This window comes from Gobio gobio (assembly GCF_949357685.1).
Source record: "Gobio gobio genome assembly, chromosome: 11".
NCBI lineage: Eukaryota > Metazoa > Chordata > Actinopteri > Cypriniformes > Gobionidae > Gobio > Gobio gobio.
In genome coordinates, this window is record NC_137104.1 from 8,373,375 (window position 1) to 8,391,985 (window position 18,611).

The following is an 18,611-nucleotide window of genomic DNA, read 5'->3' on the forward strand; positions in this document are numbered from 1 at the left end:
CAGGTGACACAACATCCGGGGTTATTATATAACTAAAACAAACTTCTGTTATTTGAAATAAAGCTGAAATAAAAATAAATATTTGTTGAAAAACTAAAAATAAATGTGAAATGTTGTGTTGACAATAAACTGAAATAATTTTAAGTTGAAGGACTAAATTTATGAACCAGAAATAATTAAAACTAAAACTAAAAATGAAAGCTAAATAGCAAGAAAAAAAAAAAAAAGAAAAAAAGCACAACTACTAAATATTTAACAAAAAATAACATGGAAAAATTTAAATAAAATATTAATAAAAACTAAAATAAAAACTAAAATAACACTGGTCACAAATCAGTGCATTAATATATGTATATTAAAATGTATTTGGCAATATTTAAATTGATATTATATATATATATATATATATATATATATATATATATATATATATATATATATAAAATAATGATAATAAAATATTAAATCTTGCCATCACCTCTTTTGATCACGTTTTGTTTTGAAAGACTGCAAGAAGATACCATAGAGGCCAATCACAAAAACACAAGCACACAAAATATAATATCCAGAGTGTGCCTTAATAAACAAATGCCATAAACACAACAGTATTTGGGAAGTTACAAAATATGAAACATCTGCATTTGCATTTTATTCACATACCAATTGAGCAATTCTTCTCCTGCATGTCCTTTGGATATAGTGTCATTAAAGTTAATGTGGACTTTAAGAATTAATATGACAAACTGAATTATCTGAAATACGCATGCAAGGTTTACCTGAGAAATGTACACACAAACTGGGTTTTAGTTAGAGATGGCTTGGATGATCCATCACCTTTGTGCCTAAGGGCATTAGCACTTATACAGGGGGTAATAATTTGCTTAATTATTACATTTTTACTAAGTATTAATTAAGTACAAACTACATATTAATACACAAAGACATCTATGACCTCACTGTGGTGTACCTGATGTAAACTGGTAAATCAGTCCCACACTTACTAGTAACAATATTTGAAAGCGTACACTTGGATGCATTAGTCCACTTTTTAATTGCAATACTTGTTTACAGATGGTGTTTCTGTTCAAACTATATGATTTGATTTAGGGGCTGTTTAGACAACACAGTTTTCAACTAAAAACAGAAAACTTGATGCGTTTTGGCCATTGAAAATTTAGAAAACGATACCGTTATTGTACAAAAATGTAATTTGTGTGAACGTTGACTGAACGCGAAACTTTTCAAAAATGCAAAGGACAAACGTTTCCGTTTTTAGTACACAGTTGTCATGTAAACAAACCCCAAATTCTGTCAGCCATTAAAACGCATATACATACTGAGAAAAATCTCAATATATTTGATTTCATATTGAAGATGAATACTGTAAAATAACAATATCACCTCTACCAGAGAGTGATAAAGCAAAATCAATATGAAAATATAATAAAACTGCATCATGAATAATAAAACTGCAATAAAATGATGATATGGTAAGTCAAAGGCAGGTGTCAACATAAGTAGTCACAAAAATGACCCCCCAGAAAAAAAACACTGTAACATAAAGACTATAACATGCAAACAAATGGATATGATCAAATCTATAAACCAAATCAGAGTTAGACATAATGAATGAGTAAAAGCTTAAAAATGTTTACCATCTTAATTTTAACCATCATGATATGGTTAATGAAAGAAGTTAGCCCTAAACTAGCCAAAAATATTTCTTATATTTCCATATTATACGGGCAAATCTATGCAACATGTGAAAATATACACGTCCTAATGACTTCACCACATGTATCTGTACATAAACGACCTATTTCAATTCTATTTATAATTAAATATAACTAACACTCCATATTAAGGCACATAGACCTGCTATCTAAGACCTCTTGTGTGCAAAAACTATTTATTAAAACATATTTTTCATGTTTGTTCCCTTTAAAGGACCTTTAAGCCAATTTATAGTTTACATTCTATTTGACTCTAAGGACTTTGAGTTCACTGGCAAAAACATTCCTTTAAAAAGGTACTCGTCCACATAAATGTGTCATTATATGGACGTTTTGGTGCACTTTTCTGACACATTCATGGCCATCCAAAGTCACTGTCCAGGCCAAAAGTTTCTAGGTCAAATTCCAGGATGGAGTCCGGCAGACCTGATATGTCCTGGTCCAGCCAGGATGACGCGTCTGAAAAAGGTGGAGAATTAATTGGTGAGAGAAATAAGTCTAAAATGAACTATGACAAAACATAGTTTATACAGAAACAAAATGACTCATGTTTGATTCTAAATGATCAACTACATGCTACTACATGCCTTCTGTTAGTGTTGTCTGATTTATAGTTCATACATTTTAAGCAAGTATGAAGCAAGACAGATTTTTTATAAATTACATTATCTTTACAATTACTTAATGTTTTTGAAAAAGTCTATTTTAATACATTTAAAAATGTGATTTATTCCTGTGATCAAAGCTGTATTTTCAGCATCATTACTCCAGTTTTCAGTCACATGATCCTTCAGAAATCATTCTGATATGATGATTTACTGCTCAAGAAACATTCCTGATTATTATTATTATCAATATTGAATTAAATGAATCAAAAGGTGACAGTGAAGATATGTATAATGTTACAAAATATATTTAATAAATTATGTTCATTGAACTTTCTATTCATCAAAGAATCCTGGAAAAAAAAGTCACCATTTCCACAAAAATATTAAAGGGGTGATGAATCATAAAATCAACTTTCCCTTGAGCTTTTGATATTTAAAAGGTAATGGTAATATAAGAATATCCTGTAAGTTTCAGAGCTGAAAACGTCCTTGTTAGTCAAAGAAAAGCTTTTATTGATACCAGGCTCAGCAAACGATCGATTTCAGAATATGCCACACCTTGATGTCATCGTGTGGTGAAGCACCGCCTCAACAGAAGAAGAACACCGCCTGATTCTGTAGCCCCGCCCACCGACTCGTGCCTGAGATGACATAGGCCTACATAGCGCTAAACCGCATCGAGCTTATAGTCAATAAACATACAGCATAAGCTTCATTCGGATTCCAATATTATGAATGCATGGATGAACTTTATTTTTAATGAATATCCAGCTCACGTGGGGAAGACATTGCGCGTTTGTTACTTGATTTCACCACGGATTCGTTTGTAAACAAGAGACTGGATTTGCAGACAGGATGAAATAACATGAATGAATGAAGCAACACACTAGTGTTTTGCGGTTATATTCACCGATCGGGCCGGCCAAGTAATACAAAAATAACATTCCAATCAATCGCGGGTGGATGAGAGATGAATCATTGTGTTTGTTTGATAAAGACATTTTGCGAGCCCTGCGGGCGATTCTATTCCGGTTGCCGTTTCCCCACACGCTTCCACAGTGTTAATTTCGTTGACGAATCATTTTCGTAAACGACCTTTTTTCACTGACGAAAACGAGATGATAACTAAATAAAAACTAGTGTTGGATGACAAAAACTATGACGAAAATTTCGTCAACAAATAAAAACGAGACTAAAATGTTAGGGAGGGACGATTAGGGAAGAGATCCAGTCAGAACTGATGTCCTGTGTAACAGATGCGCACATTTGATTTGAACGTGCTGATCTAACCACTGGAAAACACGGCGCTATTGCGCGCTCTACAGACTCACGCATCAGAGCGGCTCACAATCAATGAATAGCGCACATTTAGCCTATGCCATGCAATTGTTTATGAACTAATGCTGATGAATAATGACAATGTTTACTTTACGATGTTTACATAGTAATATGTCTTAGACGGTTGTAACAATACATATTTTATCTCTCTTATCTGAACTTGAATGAGCTCCTGCAACTGCAAAAGGCACAGACATTTCAAAATAAGAGTCCCGGTGTATTTCGAGCTTGTTTATCATTAAAAGTCACGCATTATATATTCGTTTTTGGTTACACAATAAACTGTATTTAATTTCATTCCCTTTTAATTTATAGTCAGGAGGAAAGACCAGTATTTTACACATATTCAATTAAGTATCAGGGTTATAATAGTTAACTAAAACCATTTAAAAAAATCTTCATTACTTGAAATTAAATAAATGTTAACTGAAATAAAAAAAATAAAAAAACTTATTTGAAGCTTTAGCTTCACCTGATATGGCCTACCGACTAAAACTGAAATACAAAGTTATAAAAACTATATAGCCGTTTAAAAAACAAACAAAAAAGTGAATTGAGCTCTCTTTCGTGTATTTTTAAAGGTCCCATGGCATGGCATTTTTCTATTATTTTATAGTGTTTCCTGAGGTGTACTTATATTATTAGTATGATTTTTACATCATAAAATGTCATAATTTAGAAATAAAAGGCATTTTTTCTATACTGCTGTTTGCCCTGTGGCTGAATGCCCTGCTTCAAGAGGCGTGTCTGCTGTGAGACTTCAGTAAAAACGCCCACTGTTGTGATTGGCTGACATCTTTGCATTTTAAATGAGCGGAGGGGGCGTGGTTTAACGAGGCACGAGCAGGCACGAGTCTGCCAGAGAGACGGATGGACCTGTGTTCACTTCTCATCAGTTCTCTCAGCATGTCTCAGTTCAGGGTGAACTGTTGTAGTTACTAGCATATACTTCAGGTTATTAGTTTATTTCTAGTCGGAGGGACTGTCACTCATGTCAGAAAGTTAGTAACTTTAGTAAATTATGGATCAGCGCTGACTCGAGACGCGAACCGTTCAGAACGATTCAGTCCGATTTGGTGAACTGGTTCGGTTCACTAAAAAGAACCGATTCAAAAGAATGATTCGTTCGCGAACCGGACATCACGGAGACGAAGCGATTGCTAACAAAGTTATTTATAGTAACTACTGAGTTATGAGAGCGCTGTCAGTCAGCGCGAGTTTATTGTGTTTGTATCTGAGAGTTCTGAATAAACACGAGTCCCAGTCACACCGAGTCCTCTTCATCATTATTCTACCAACTTTGTAACACATGCAATGTATCATTACAGCGAGATGAACGAGTTAGTAAGTGTTGAATATAGCATTATTTCTAGATATGTTCCAAACATATGAATATCGTCGTTTGACGCGCATTGAGTAACTTACACAGCGCAAACAAAGACACAACAGCTGTAATCGAATGTAATCCAGTTTATTGTGGGGAAAGCTGGCTAGCCTAGCCCAGATACCCTCACGCTTACCCTCCTTCTGCTTAATCTCACGCCGCGTTTGGTGCCTCCGCTGTGGGCCAGATGCAGTACTGGGGGTCGGGGATGTTGGAGGCCGAGCTTCGGCGTGTGTGAAGTTTATCTCTAAAGATGTGACTGCTGATGTTAAACAGAAAAGACTGTATGCACATTTAAGAACAGATAGACGCGACGAGGACGTACAAAAACACTGACTCTCAAGATAGAAAACACGAAAACACCGTTCTGTCGGGAGAGAGAGAAGCCGCTGCGTGTCCACAAATAATAAATAATTAGCTACACATCAGAAATCACTGATCACAGATCAGAAGGAACTGAAGAAAGACTTCTGTTTTCATTTGTACATCCAAACACTGAGAAACTGCCAGTGTTCACTCGTTCACAAGTAACGTTAATGATCTCTCGAGTGTTTGCATGGGCGTGCCAGATTCTCTGGGCGGAGGAAAGGGAGGAAACCGTGCCTGCTTGGACGTCAAACCAGGAGCCTTCAGGATTGGCTAGTCGGGCCTGTCATTTTTTCAAAGGCAGAGAGAGACAGCCAGAACTCGGTTTTACCCCGATCAACATTTCTATCCACTTGGGGACAATATTCAGGCTAGGGGAACTCATATTAATGTTGAAATACCTCATAAAATGAAAATTTCATGCCATGGGACCTTTAATGTCAAAAACAAAATGATGTCAAAATGTCAATTCAAGTGACAGTCGGTTATGTAATGCTTAAATGCTTAATGTATTACAATTGAACTAAACTCATTAGATTTTAGGAGAGACTAAATCTAGTGTAGATTTAGTCGACTAAAATCTTATGATATTTAGTCGACTAAAACTAGACTAAAACTAAAAACAATTCAGGTGACTAAAATATGACTAAAACTAAATGGCATTTTAGTCAAAAGACTATGACTAAAACTAAATCAAAATATGCGGTCAAAATGAACACTGCGCTTTCCCCACATGTACTGACAGGGGAGTACATGAGCTTCAGCTCATTAAATATGCTAATCTTATCCAATCCTAGCCATGAGCGTTTACGGCACGCCCATAAAAACCAAGCGTTTCTTCAGAGAGCCTCAAAACCAGGGCAGAAAATAGCCTATTACTTAATTATTATGATGTTTTTGAATGTAAAAACCACGCAAACGTCATAAGTTGACCTCAGACAACAGGATAAAAAATGTAAAAAGCGAGTTCATGACCCCTTTAAGCAGCAAAACTGCTTTCAACATTAATAATAATAATAATAATGTTACCTGAACAGTATATTAGAATGATTTTTGAAGGATCATGTGACACTGAAGACTGGAGTAATGATGCTGAAAATTCAGCTTTGATCACAGGAATAAATTACATTTTTTTTTTAATATATTCAAATACAAAAAAGTTATTTTAATTTGTAATTATTTTACAATATTACTGTTTTTACTGTATTTCTGATTAAATTAAATGCAACCTTGGTGTGAATATAAGACTTCTTTCAAAAACATAAAAAATGGTAATGTTTCCACACTTTTGACAGGTATTGTAAATCTAAGAATAACTTTTTTTTATTGTTAGTAGTAATATTTCAAGATGAACACTTAATGAACTGAATCAACTTAGGTTTGCTTGATTATCCATACATCATGTTTAAGAAAAATCATGTTAAAATATATCAAATATGATCCATCAGGCATTTGAGGAACGTTCATTTGTTAATCTCTCAATCGCCGTTGTGTTAAACTGCATTATACAATACAATGTTTTACCGCACCACACTAAAAACCACAGAGCTGCATTTTGCATTTTATGTAAATAGTCTGCTATTGTTACTGTTATAAAGATCTCATTGATTTACATTACAAGCTAACAGAATTTTATCACACTTTATGGCCATATAAATATCAGCAACTACAACAAGCCGGTCTCGAGTGTGTGCTCCATATTCTCCAATATAACATACCTATATGAACTACAAAAGCCTGATGCATCAATTATAATACTCGTCAAGAAAAGGTACAATAAACCATTTCAAAAATCAGATTTTTCTGACCATGATTTCATACTTCAGGCTTTACAGGGTTAAACTGGCACCTCATGTTAATCTTACCAGATAAGTTGATGTTGAAAACATTTTGTGTGTCTCCAGCACTGCAGCTTTGGTTCTGCAGCGGGGGCTGTTCCTTGCTTTCTGCAGCTTCACAGTCCAGCTCTGACCCTCTACTGCCACCTAGAGGCTCCTTTTGAAGCGTTCCAAGCTGTGTGGGAAGAGTAAAATCTTCAAAATCAGTGGCACAGCCACACACCACATGGCCAAGACAGTGTATATGTGTGCAATCTAAGCTGATGATTAATAAAATAAGCAATGTACCTGCTGAGAAAGGGCCTTTGCTTGGCTAGGGGTAAGATGTAACCCGACATATGATTCCTGTAACAAAAAAGGTGTTTATCATCATCATCATCATCAAGTCTGGTTCATACACTCTAATGCAAACAGGGCTCACCTTGTTCAGTTCAAAATCTTTATCCTGCAAACTTGGATTTGCTCCATCGACTTCACTTTCCTTACAATGAGGGACTTTCAATCCCGCCCCTCGAGTCTCGTGGACAGCGACTTTAGATTGTGGTTTTGCTTCCTCCTGCATCTGCATACAGTGTCTACGTTTCACCTGCATGTGTTGCAATTCATGTGGGCCGGTCATATGATTCCAGTTTTTCTCATGACCCGGAGAGGGGAAAGTTGCAGATTGCTGTAGATGTTGACCTTGATATTGGTCCTGTTGGCAGGGCAAATGCCACTGCTCCTCAGACATCTGATGATTCTGGAACTGTGTGTACAGCTGATGATGATGATTATGTTGTTGTTGTTGTTGCTGCTGGGTAATCGCTTGCGGCAATACGTGTGGTTGGGGAGTCTGGGAATGATGCAGTAACTGCTGTTGATATTTAGCCTGCAGTTGTGAATGATGCTGCAGGTGCCGACTGTGTTTGTGAGTGTGATGTTGTTGCGTCTGACTGTGTGTTTGTTGATGTTGTGGCTGGTGGTCATTTTGAATCCACTGTTCCATCTCTGGGATAGACTGATCCTGTGCCTCTGGCTGGAAATACTGCCGCATTGGCTGATGGGACAGCGGAGGAGCGGAGCGGAGATGGTGAGCGCAGGGATATGCTGGTGGCTTTGTCTCCTTCAGAACTTTGTTGGGGTTGAGAAGAGGAGCACCCTGTGAGAAACATTCATTTATAAGCCATTTATATATATATGTGTATATATACATGTGTATATATACATGTGTATATATACATGTGTATATATACATGTGTATATATATATGTGTATATATATATATATATATATATATATATATATATATATATATATATATATATATATATATATATATATAGACCTACCAGCCTAACTACTTTATAGTTAGGGAAGCAATCACATCATTACCGCATGGCACAAGCTGATTGGCCTCTGCTGATCTCAATAATTCAATAATTACTATATTGACTTATCGCACGGTATATTGCCCATTGTGTTCACATGCGTGTTTGTTTACACACACAAAAGAATTTCACAAACATTTTAGCCAATTACGCTTCACCTACTGGCATAATGTAACTGCATTGACTGAAATATCAGCACTTTTGGAAAGCCTCTTGTCCAGACAGATTCGAGAATCTGAACTGTTATAAATATAATAATAGCCCAACAAGCTTATTTATATAGCAAAATAATAATAGTAATAATATGCAGATAATATTGTATTTCACGATATTGAGCCACTCAAAATCACCGCAAGGGAAATTCCTTCACCATGACAGCCGTCAGCAGCAGCATATCTTACATGCTCACAGCAGTTTGTCTGTGTATCTACTAGCAATAGCAAGTCCTTACCTAACCATGACCAAATTCATTAACATTGCCATATTCAATTATATGCTAATACTATTTTGAGAGCTGTCTTAATTGAGAGATGGATAGATGGATGGATGAATATATGGATGGATGGACACTTGGACAGACAGACAGGTGATGGATGGATGGACAGACAGACAGACAGACAGGTGATGGATGGATGGACAGACAGACAGACATACATGCATGGATGGACACTTGGACAGACAGACAGATAATGGATGGACACTTGGACAGACAGACAGATAATGGATGGACACTTGGACAGACAGACAGATAATGGATGGACACTTGGACAGACAGACAGACAGATGATGGATGGATGGATGGACAGAGAGGCAGATAGATAGATAGATAGATAGATAGATAGATAGATAGATAGATAGATAGATAGATAGATAGATAGATAGATAGATAGATAGATAGATAGATAGATAGATGGACGAATGGATGGATGGACAGACAGCCAGATGATGGATGGATGGATGGATGGTGGACAGACAGGCAGATAGATAAATAGATGGATGGATGGACAGACAGACAGACAGACAGACAGACAGAAAGACAGATGATGGACGGATGGATGGTGGACAGACAGGCAGATAGATAAATAGGTGGATGGATGGACAGACAGACAGATAGATGATGGATGGACAGATAATGGATGGATGGACAGAGACAGGCAGATAGATAAATAGATAGATGGATGTATGGACAGACAGACAGATGATGGATGGACAGATAATGGATGGATGGACAGACAGGCAGATAGATGGATGGATGGATGGATGGATGGATGGAAGGACAGACAGACAGATGATGGACAGACAGATGATGGATGGATGGATGGATGGATGGATGGATGGATGGATGGATGGATGGACAGACAGGCAGATAGATGGATGGATGGATGGATGGACAGACAGACAGATGATGGATGGAAGGTCAGACAGACAGACAGACAGACAGATGATGGATGGATGGACAGACAGATGATGGATGGAAGGTCAGACAGACAGACAGACAGACAGACAGACAGACAGACAGACAGACAGACAGACAGACAGATGATGGATGGATCGATGGACAGACAGATGATGGATGGAAAGACAGACAGACAGATGATGTACAGACTGATGATCGATGGATGGATGGACAGACAGGCAGATAGATGGATGGATGGATGGATGGACAGACAGACAGACAGATGATGTACAGACTGATGATCGATGGATGGATGGACAGACAGGCAGATAGATGGATGGATGGATGGATGGACAGACAGATGATAGACAGACAGACAGATGATGGATGGACAGACAGACAGACAGATGATGGATGGATGGACAGACAGATGATGGATGGATGGACAGAGAGGTAGATAGATAGATGGACGGATGGACGGACGGACAGACAGACAGACAGATAGATAAATAGATGGATGGATAGATAGACAGACAGAAAGACAGATGATGGATGAGACAGACAGACAGATGATGGATGGACAGACAGACAAACAGATAATGGATGGACAGAGACAGGCAGATAGATAAATAGATGAATGGATGAGACAGACAGACAGATAATGGATGGACGGACAGATGATGGATGGACAGACGGACAAACAGACAATGGATGGACAGAGACAGGCAGATAGATAAATAGATGGATGGATAGACAGACAGACAGACAGACAGACAGATGATGGATGGATGATTGGACGGACGGACAGACAGATGATGGATGGAAGGATGGATAGATAGATATGATTATCAACAATCTTCATATCTTGCCTGTGATATAGAAGACATGGTTGGAGACACTGTGGGTGAAAACTGCTTTGGATGCTGCCAGCGGGACTCTCCACCACTGGGCACAATGAGTGGGCTGAGCTGGGCTCTCTTCCGGGATGTGGTGGCATGGGCGAGGCCAGTTACACGTGGCGAACCGGAGAGAGAGGAAGAGGAGCAAGAGGGAGACCCGCCAATTCCACTGCTGTGACTGCAGCGGCTGGCAGATGACTGGATGGACTGATTACTCAGCGAAGAGCTACTGAGGGAGGACTGCAGGGACTGGTTGCTGAGCGATGACTGCAGGGAAGAGTTGCTGAGGGACAGGCGCAAGGAAGCCGAGCTCAGGGAGCTGGGTAGGGAGTGGCTGCTGAGGCAGGTCTGGATGTTGGGATTGCTGAGTGAAGACTGGAGCAAAGGGTTACTTAAAGATGCCTGAAGAGATGAGGACAGACCTAAAAAGACAAAATTGTGTCATTTATTTAAGATGATTACAGCATCTTTTTTCTCTTGCTTTTGAATCAATGCATTCTTATTAGTTACTTTTTGTCAATTATATGTATTTTATTATATTTATATTCTCTCCTTTTTACAAGTTTTGTACTTCACTGTAAAAAGTGGTAGATTGTACAGCACTTTTTTAAATGTGCTTTAGAAATAAAATGCCTTGCCTTATTTGCATCATGATACTTTGGGAAAGGATCCTAATTTGGCATAAATAAAGTGAAAACCCTCTGCAATTCAAAAAAACATACCTGGCAAGTTAAAGTCAGCCATAATGTCAGGGTGCATGGAAGAGTTGCTCAGGTGATCGGCACCGCTGTGGTGCTCAGAGTCCTGGCCTGCAGGAAGAGGAGAAGGCAGGTGCAGGCTGGAGAGGTCTGGAAGAGAGCCACACGTACTGAGGGCCGATGGGACAGGGAGGGAAGAGACCTGCTGATCAGGCAATGGGAAGTTGCTGGAGAGACAGCAAACAAAGACTGTTTATAGAAGAAAAAAACTGCGATAGCTTAATTACTAGGACTGAAGAGGAACTTACTGAATAACCGGTGCTTCACATTCTGATGATGACATTGAGGAAAACTACAAAAGAAGATACAATGGAGGTAATGTAAAAGATAAAAACTAAGATAAAATCTCTCTTCATCTTCGACTACAATCGTCTCTACTTTTTCATCATGAGATAGAATATTCAACAGTTCAAAATATTCCCAATGAGTTCGCGCTGTTGCTCATGTACAGGTCTCATACTCCTTTTGCAGCCAGCCTGTCATCTTCACTATACAGGTGTTTGCAGCAATTTTTGGTAACAGTACAGCATAGTGTGCATTTATTATTACGTCAACCACATTTACAGTATATCATTATATTATGGAGAGTGGCGGAGATGCAAAATTGTTTACATTAATGTTATGTTTTTCTTGTATTTATTAATTGTCCCACTTATACTCATTATTGGTCAAATGTGACCATGCACATTAACTATTTAAAAAAATAAATAGCATTTTTAATGATCTTTTGGTACTAAATACTATTTGTGCAATAAGTGTGGTCCATTAATGACCACTTAAAACATTTGTCTTCTAATATATTTATTATTTATATTACAATAAGTGTAGTAATTAAGGTTAAAATGGAGAATTCCAATGCAAAGAGGAGAATTAAAGTCATTTTGTGGCTGGAAATATTACATTTTCATTTGTAATGCCATTACCCACTAGGTGCCTGTATGGCTCTTTAATCAATATACATGTAGTCTAGTTGCTCAAAAAACTATTGCAGATCATAACTGCTTACTTATTTGTGAAATTTTAAAATGTTAATAATAGTGAATAGTAATGAATGCAAGCAAATAATAATTGAACCCCAAAAAAGCTTAAAATAGTGCTAAAAGGCAAACTTATTTTTCCTTATATGTACAGTAGGCTATATACATATGAATATGAAGATCGAAATCAATATTTGTGCCCATCGTCTCATTAGCTAATGCTGATTTTAGGCATCTATGCTGTAAATCAACCAGTTAGCTATGGTGTTGTGGGTGGCACATACATTATGCAGGTTATATATATTTTATGTAACTTATTTTGCCACACAATATATAGAGTTTTCCTTTGACTAAAACTAGACTAAAATGACGAGACTTTCAGTCGACTAAAACTTGACTAGCAAAAAAAGGTATGTGAATGACTAAATATGACTTAAACTAACAAGGACATTTAGCACACGACTAAGACTAAGACTACATTAAAAATAGGTGACAAAATTAATACTACAGGCCTCACGGAGCCATCGGATTTCAACACAAACATCTTAACTTGGTCTTATGGGTGTGGAACGACATGAGGGTAAGTAAAAAAAATGACATTATTTTCATTTTTGGGTGAACTAACCCTTTAAGAACAATATCAATGAGGCAGAATAAATACCTTCTTTAGTTTGGGAGATTGTGTCTCCTCTTGAATATTTTCTTCAATTAATGGTGCAGGATGCGCAAATCCTTGAAGAATAGGTTTCATTCAAAATAAGCAAGTACTTTAAGACAAAATTCTTATAATATGAAATAAATAATGTTTTCATGTCATGTTAATATCTGAAATAGTCTTATCTAAAGGTGAAGTTTACTGACTGATTATACAGTCCATTACATGTTTGCCTGCACTACCGTTCAAAAGTGTGGGGTCGTTGAGTCTTTAATGACCATTGGTTTGATCAAAATACAGTAAAATATTATTACAATTTAAAATATTTTTTTTTGCTATTTTAATTCATTCTTGTCACTTTTGATCAATAATAAATAAATAAAAAAGCCCCCAAAAATTGGAACGGTAGAGTATCTAACAAGATAATGCAACAAAGCAACTGTTAAACTCACCATGGTGTCTGGTTTGAGGGTTCAGGGTTTGGGCAGATTTCGAATGGCCGTGTAATTGGGTGTTTCGCACACTGGTGTGGAGGGCTGAGTCAGAGTTGGTTCTGAGAGGATAAACAGGATTGGAGAGTGATGGGCGTAAACATTAATAACGTTTTCTAAATGTTCCAGAGTAAGCATGTTCATCCCCAATTAGTGAGATCAGTGGGTGTAACTAATACAATTATTATTGTACATGCACAAGAGCTGATCTTGGATCAGCAGTTGACTTATGAGATCTCTTTACCTATTTAGAGCTGTCAGAGGAAGACGGACCATCTGGCTCTTCTCAGTGGCAGAACAACTGGACCAGTTTCTGGTTGGACACGAGCAAAATTAATGAAAAGTACTAAACAAAATACTGGCACAAACAAAAGTACATGGACCTCAAACCACATGATTGTGCACCAAAAGGGAAATGTTGTGATTGTGGTATTTATAACCTTACCTTCTCCAGTTAGGACCTCGAGGAGGAGAGAGATGGTTAGAGAGATAGGGAGCGCTGTCAAACTGTGAAATGAAGTTAAGGCTTAAGAAGTCATTCATTCTGGCTCTTCTCAGACCTACAAAGTTCCATGAATTCTGCAATTGTTCTTGATATTTTTTGTGGAAACTGTGATAGACTACCATTCAAAGGTTTGGGGTAAGATTTTTATTTTTTTTATTTTTAAGAAATGAATACTTGTATTCAGCAAGGATGCCTTATCACTATTATTATCAATGCCGAAATAGCTGCTTAATATTTTTGTGGAAACTGTGATTTTTTTTCAGGATTCTTTGATGAATAAAAGGAAGCATTTATTTGAAACAACTCCTTTGTAACATTATAAATGTCTTAACTGTCATTTTTGATCACTTTTAATGCGTCCTTGCTAAATAAAATAATTGATTTCTTTTTTTTTTTAAATCGGTAACACTTTATTTTAGGGTCCAATTCCCACTATTAACTAGTAGCTTATTAGCATGAATATTATGAAGAATTTTTTTTTTTAGCACTTATAAAGCACATATTAATGCCTTATTCTGCATGATCATATTCATTTGCATTTCCTGATATTTTACTAACCCCTCATCCAAGATGTTGATGTCTTTCTCTCTTCAGTCAAAAAGAAATTAAGTTTTTCGAGGTAAACATTCCAGGATTTTTCTCCACATAATGGACTTCAATGGCAACCAACGGTTGAAGGTCCAAATCAATGCAGTTTCAAAGGCCTTTGAAGGCCTTCAGAGGCTCTGCAGGATCCCAGACGAGGAATAGGGTCTTATCTAGCGAAACCATCGGTCATTTAAATAAAAAAAATGTACGCCATCATGTTGGAAAGGTCACGTACGTGGAAGAACCAACCCAGTGAACAAAGACTAAATCAAACGCCCTTTACACAAAAATAAAGGTAAAACAACGTTGTTGCACAATTTGAAAGTTGGAGGAGAACATGAGATGGAGTTTTTTCGGCACTGGGTCAGTACTTCCACCTACGTGACCTTTCCGACGTGATGGTGTTTAAATGGCAGATGGTTTGGCTAGATAAGACCCTATTCCTCATCTGGGATCGTGCAGAACCTCTGAAGCCCTTCCTTTGAAACTGCATTGATTTGGACCTTCAACCGTTGGCTGCCATTGAAGTCCATTATGTGGAGAAAAATCCTGGAATGTTTTGCATCATCGACTGAAGAAAGAAAGACATGAACATCTTGGATGAGATGGGGGTGAGTAAACTATCAGGAAATTTTCATTTTGAAGTGAACTAATCCTTTAATCCTACCCAATATCTAAACTGAACAACTACCTTACTAACTATTAATAAGCAGTAATTAAGAGTTTACTGAGGCAAAAGTCATAGTTAATAGTGAGAATTGGACCCTAATCTAAGGTATGGCCAAAATATCTTAAAATCATTTGAATGGTTGTGTTCTTAGTGTAATATTGTACACGTTATAACTGCATTTAATGCATATATATATATATATATATATATATACTATAACAAGTTACATGGCTTTTCCAGCCCTGCAAATACATTTTTTTTTCGGTAACACTTTAGAATAATGGTCAATAGTTAACATTAGTTACTACATTAGTTAACATTAACTAATAATGAACTGCACTTATAAAGCGTTTATTAATCTTTATTAATGTTAATTTCAACATTTACTAATGCATTATTAAAATCTTGTTAACATTAGTTAATGCACTGTGAACTAACATGAACAAACCATGAACAGCTGGATTTATATTAACTAACGTTAACAAAGATGAACAAATACAGTAACAAATGTACTGCTCATGGTAAGTTCATGTTAGTTAATACATTAACTAATGTTAACTAATGACCATTATTCTAAAGTGTTACCTTTCCCCCCCCAATGGTGGTGAAAATTACCATTATTAAATATAACTGTTCTCTGTATACAACCATTAATTGACTGTGCACATATTTATCAGTACAATACAAAACTAGAGCAACACATTTTTCAAGATTAGAGTTGTTGCAATATTCCTTTCATATTACTATAAACATGCATCTGTATATTATCAGCGGTAACACTTTATTTCGATGGTCCACTTTAGCCACTCAACTAACTATAAGTAACGTTGCAACTACATCAGTCATTAGAAACGGTGTGCTTAATATCTGCTAACCCTTTATTTTGATGCTCCTAACGGATATTCAGACTATAAGTAACTTTGCAACTACATGTCCACATATTCTACTAACCCTAAACGAAGTCTCTAATGAGAGCTAGTTGACATGTAGTTGTGAACCACGTCTAAAGTGAGCCATCGAAATAAAGTGTAACCCTATCAGCCATTGTTACAGTGGGGATACATGTCTCCTGTGCGGCCTGCCAAGAGGACTAGGCTGGACGTCTCTGTACTCTTCATCTGCCTCTAGGAGCTGCTGTGTGAGATAACTCGGGTACTGTAAAGAGCAGAAATGCAATTCATTCAAACACATAACAAAAAGAAACATCCTTTATGCACGTTACTTCATGCAATCGCTCACCTGAGTCTCTGTGGCGCATCTTGAGATCTGATTGACATTTGGCAGTGATCCTCCACAGTACGGGACCATGTCTCTGGTTTGCCGAACTCTCTCAGCCTGAACCTGAGGAGGGAATGAATGGATGCCCACCGGTCACAGCAGCACAACACAAATCTCACTCACAGACTGCTTTACCCTCAGGGGAACAAACGCCTGTTACATCATAATTTAAAACAGACACCGTACCTGGGATTTACAGATCTCTTTGCCTCAGTCTGCAACACCGATGTGACACAGACCAAAGATGAGTGACTGACAAAGTGCTATTTATGTGCATTGACATAATCCACGTGGACCTGCTGAATCACAAGTCCATATACAGATTGTAGCCCATGTAATCCTAAAAAACCTTACTACTTTCTCATTTTAGTTTAATTAAAGGATCTAAAAAACTAATACGGTCTAGATTTCATGTGAACCTTTTCTTAAACATCAGCTGTAATGACCAGAACTGTTTAACACCAGTTTGCCCTTCATAGAGTTACAACTATCACATTTAGGTACATACAATATTTCAAGGGTCTAATATTATTTATGTTTATGAAGATTGCCGTCTCATATAAATCAAGTCATGATCTCACATGTAAACACTGATCCAGATTTTTTAATAACTAGCTGATTGACTCACATTGTACATGTTTTGTTACATTAAATAAAATAGTAAAAGTACAAAGAAATATGCATTTATTTGTGGGCAACATTTTCTTTTTCCCTACAACTGCCTGATGTAATTATGTTCATTGTTTGAAACTTTATATTGGATTTTATGGTGCAACAAGTAGTTTTTGACTTCCCATCCAGTTAAAATAGTGACAAGGAATAAAATACAGGCTTTTAATTAATTTTTAAAATATTATTATTTTAGAAAACAAAAACATTATTATTATTTTAGGCATCCACAAGTAAAAAAATACTTTATCTGGGATTTAAAATGTGATTAAACGGGTTAATATGTAGAACCATCCCCAAACTTAACTGTTAATTATAAAGTAAATTCTTTACTTTGTTTTTAACATCGCACTTCCTAACTAGCTGTACCTAAAGCTGAACAGTTGTCATGAACTGTCAGTTTAAGCCGCCAAAACAACATTATAACGGAATAATCCATGTCCTGTGTTGAGCTAGACTCACCCTGATGGAAGTAATGTCCATCATAACCTCTCGGAAAGCGGCGGTGTCTTCAGCCTGTCGCTGATTGTGCAGGGCGATTTTCTCGCTGAATTTCCGCGGATTGCAGCTCCCAGGCGCTGGTCCTGCTCCGGGCCCCTGTCCGTGTCCTATTTCCCCAAGCCCAGCGCCTGACAAATGCATTATTTCGTCAAATGAGAGAAAGTAAACTGGCTGACACGGCCAGAGTTCGACAAGTGACCCAAGAAAGCAAGACTTTTGACAACGGTGAAGCGATGCATTGTGGGTAATGCAGTCATGACCGCTGTAGTAAACATCGTTGCCAAGCTCATTCGTTATCTGTGAAGTGCACACGCCCAACTACAGTCGACGAGTCGAGGAGGGAAAAACAACTCTGGTATTTTGGGAAACGTAGTTTATGCCAATTTAACGACTACCTTGCGGGCAGTTTTGTTGCCAGACTTTCTGTCGCATTAAAAAAAAACTTCATAATTAAAGTAAACGTTGAAATACTAGAACTGAAATACTTTTATGCAGTTTAAATAATTTAAAAAGTTAATGAATTATGTTGTATTACATTTGAATACAAATTGTTTTAATAAACTGACGCTCTTAGATTATTTGACACGGCA

At 37.0% G+C, this 18,611-nt stretch overlaps 1 protein-coding gene across 1 annotated transcript; it reads right to left on the reverse strand.

Annotated features, from left to right (window-relative positions):
• Window positions 1-560: 560 nt before the first annotated feature.
• crtc2 (CREB regulated transcription coactivator 2) lies at window positions 561-18,316 on the reverse strand. The gene is made up of 14 exons (XM_079828843.1): window positions 17,983-18,316; window positions 16,813-16,914; window positions 16,636-16,728; window positions 14,256-14,317; window positions 14,055-14,123; window positions 13,772-13,872; window positions 13,326-13,396; window positions 11,936-11,979; window positions 11,652-11,854; window positions 10,900-11,351; window positions 7,689-8,405; window positions 7,556-7,612; window positions 7,295-7,442; window positions 561-2,192 (listed from the first exon to the last, which is right to left on the reverse strand). The coding sequence occupies exons 1-14, from the start codon at window positions 18,160-18,162 to the stop codon at window positions 2,089-2,091; spliced, it is 2,403 nt and encodes an 800-aa protein (XP_079684969.1). The 5' UTR covers window positions 18,163-18,316; the 3' UTR covers window positions 561-2,088.
• Between the last annotated feature and the right edge of the window lie 295 nt (window positions 18,317-18,611).

Coding starts and splice junctions, on each gene's coding strand:
- crtc2 (XM_079828843.1), bottom strand. CDS start 18,162: ATGCATTTGTCAGGCGCTGGGCTTGGGGAAATAGGACACGGACAGGGG. Junction 16,729..16,812: donor GATGCGCCACAGAGACTCAG/GTGAGCGATTGC, acceptor TGCTCTTTACAG/TACCCGAGTTATCTCACACA. Junction 2,193..7,294: donor TTTCAACATCAACTTATCTG/GTAAGATTAACA, acceptor CACCTTTTTCAG/ACGCGTCATCCTGGCTGGAC.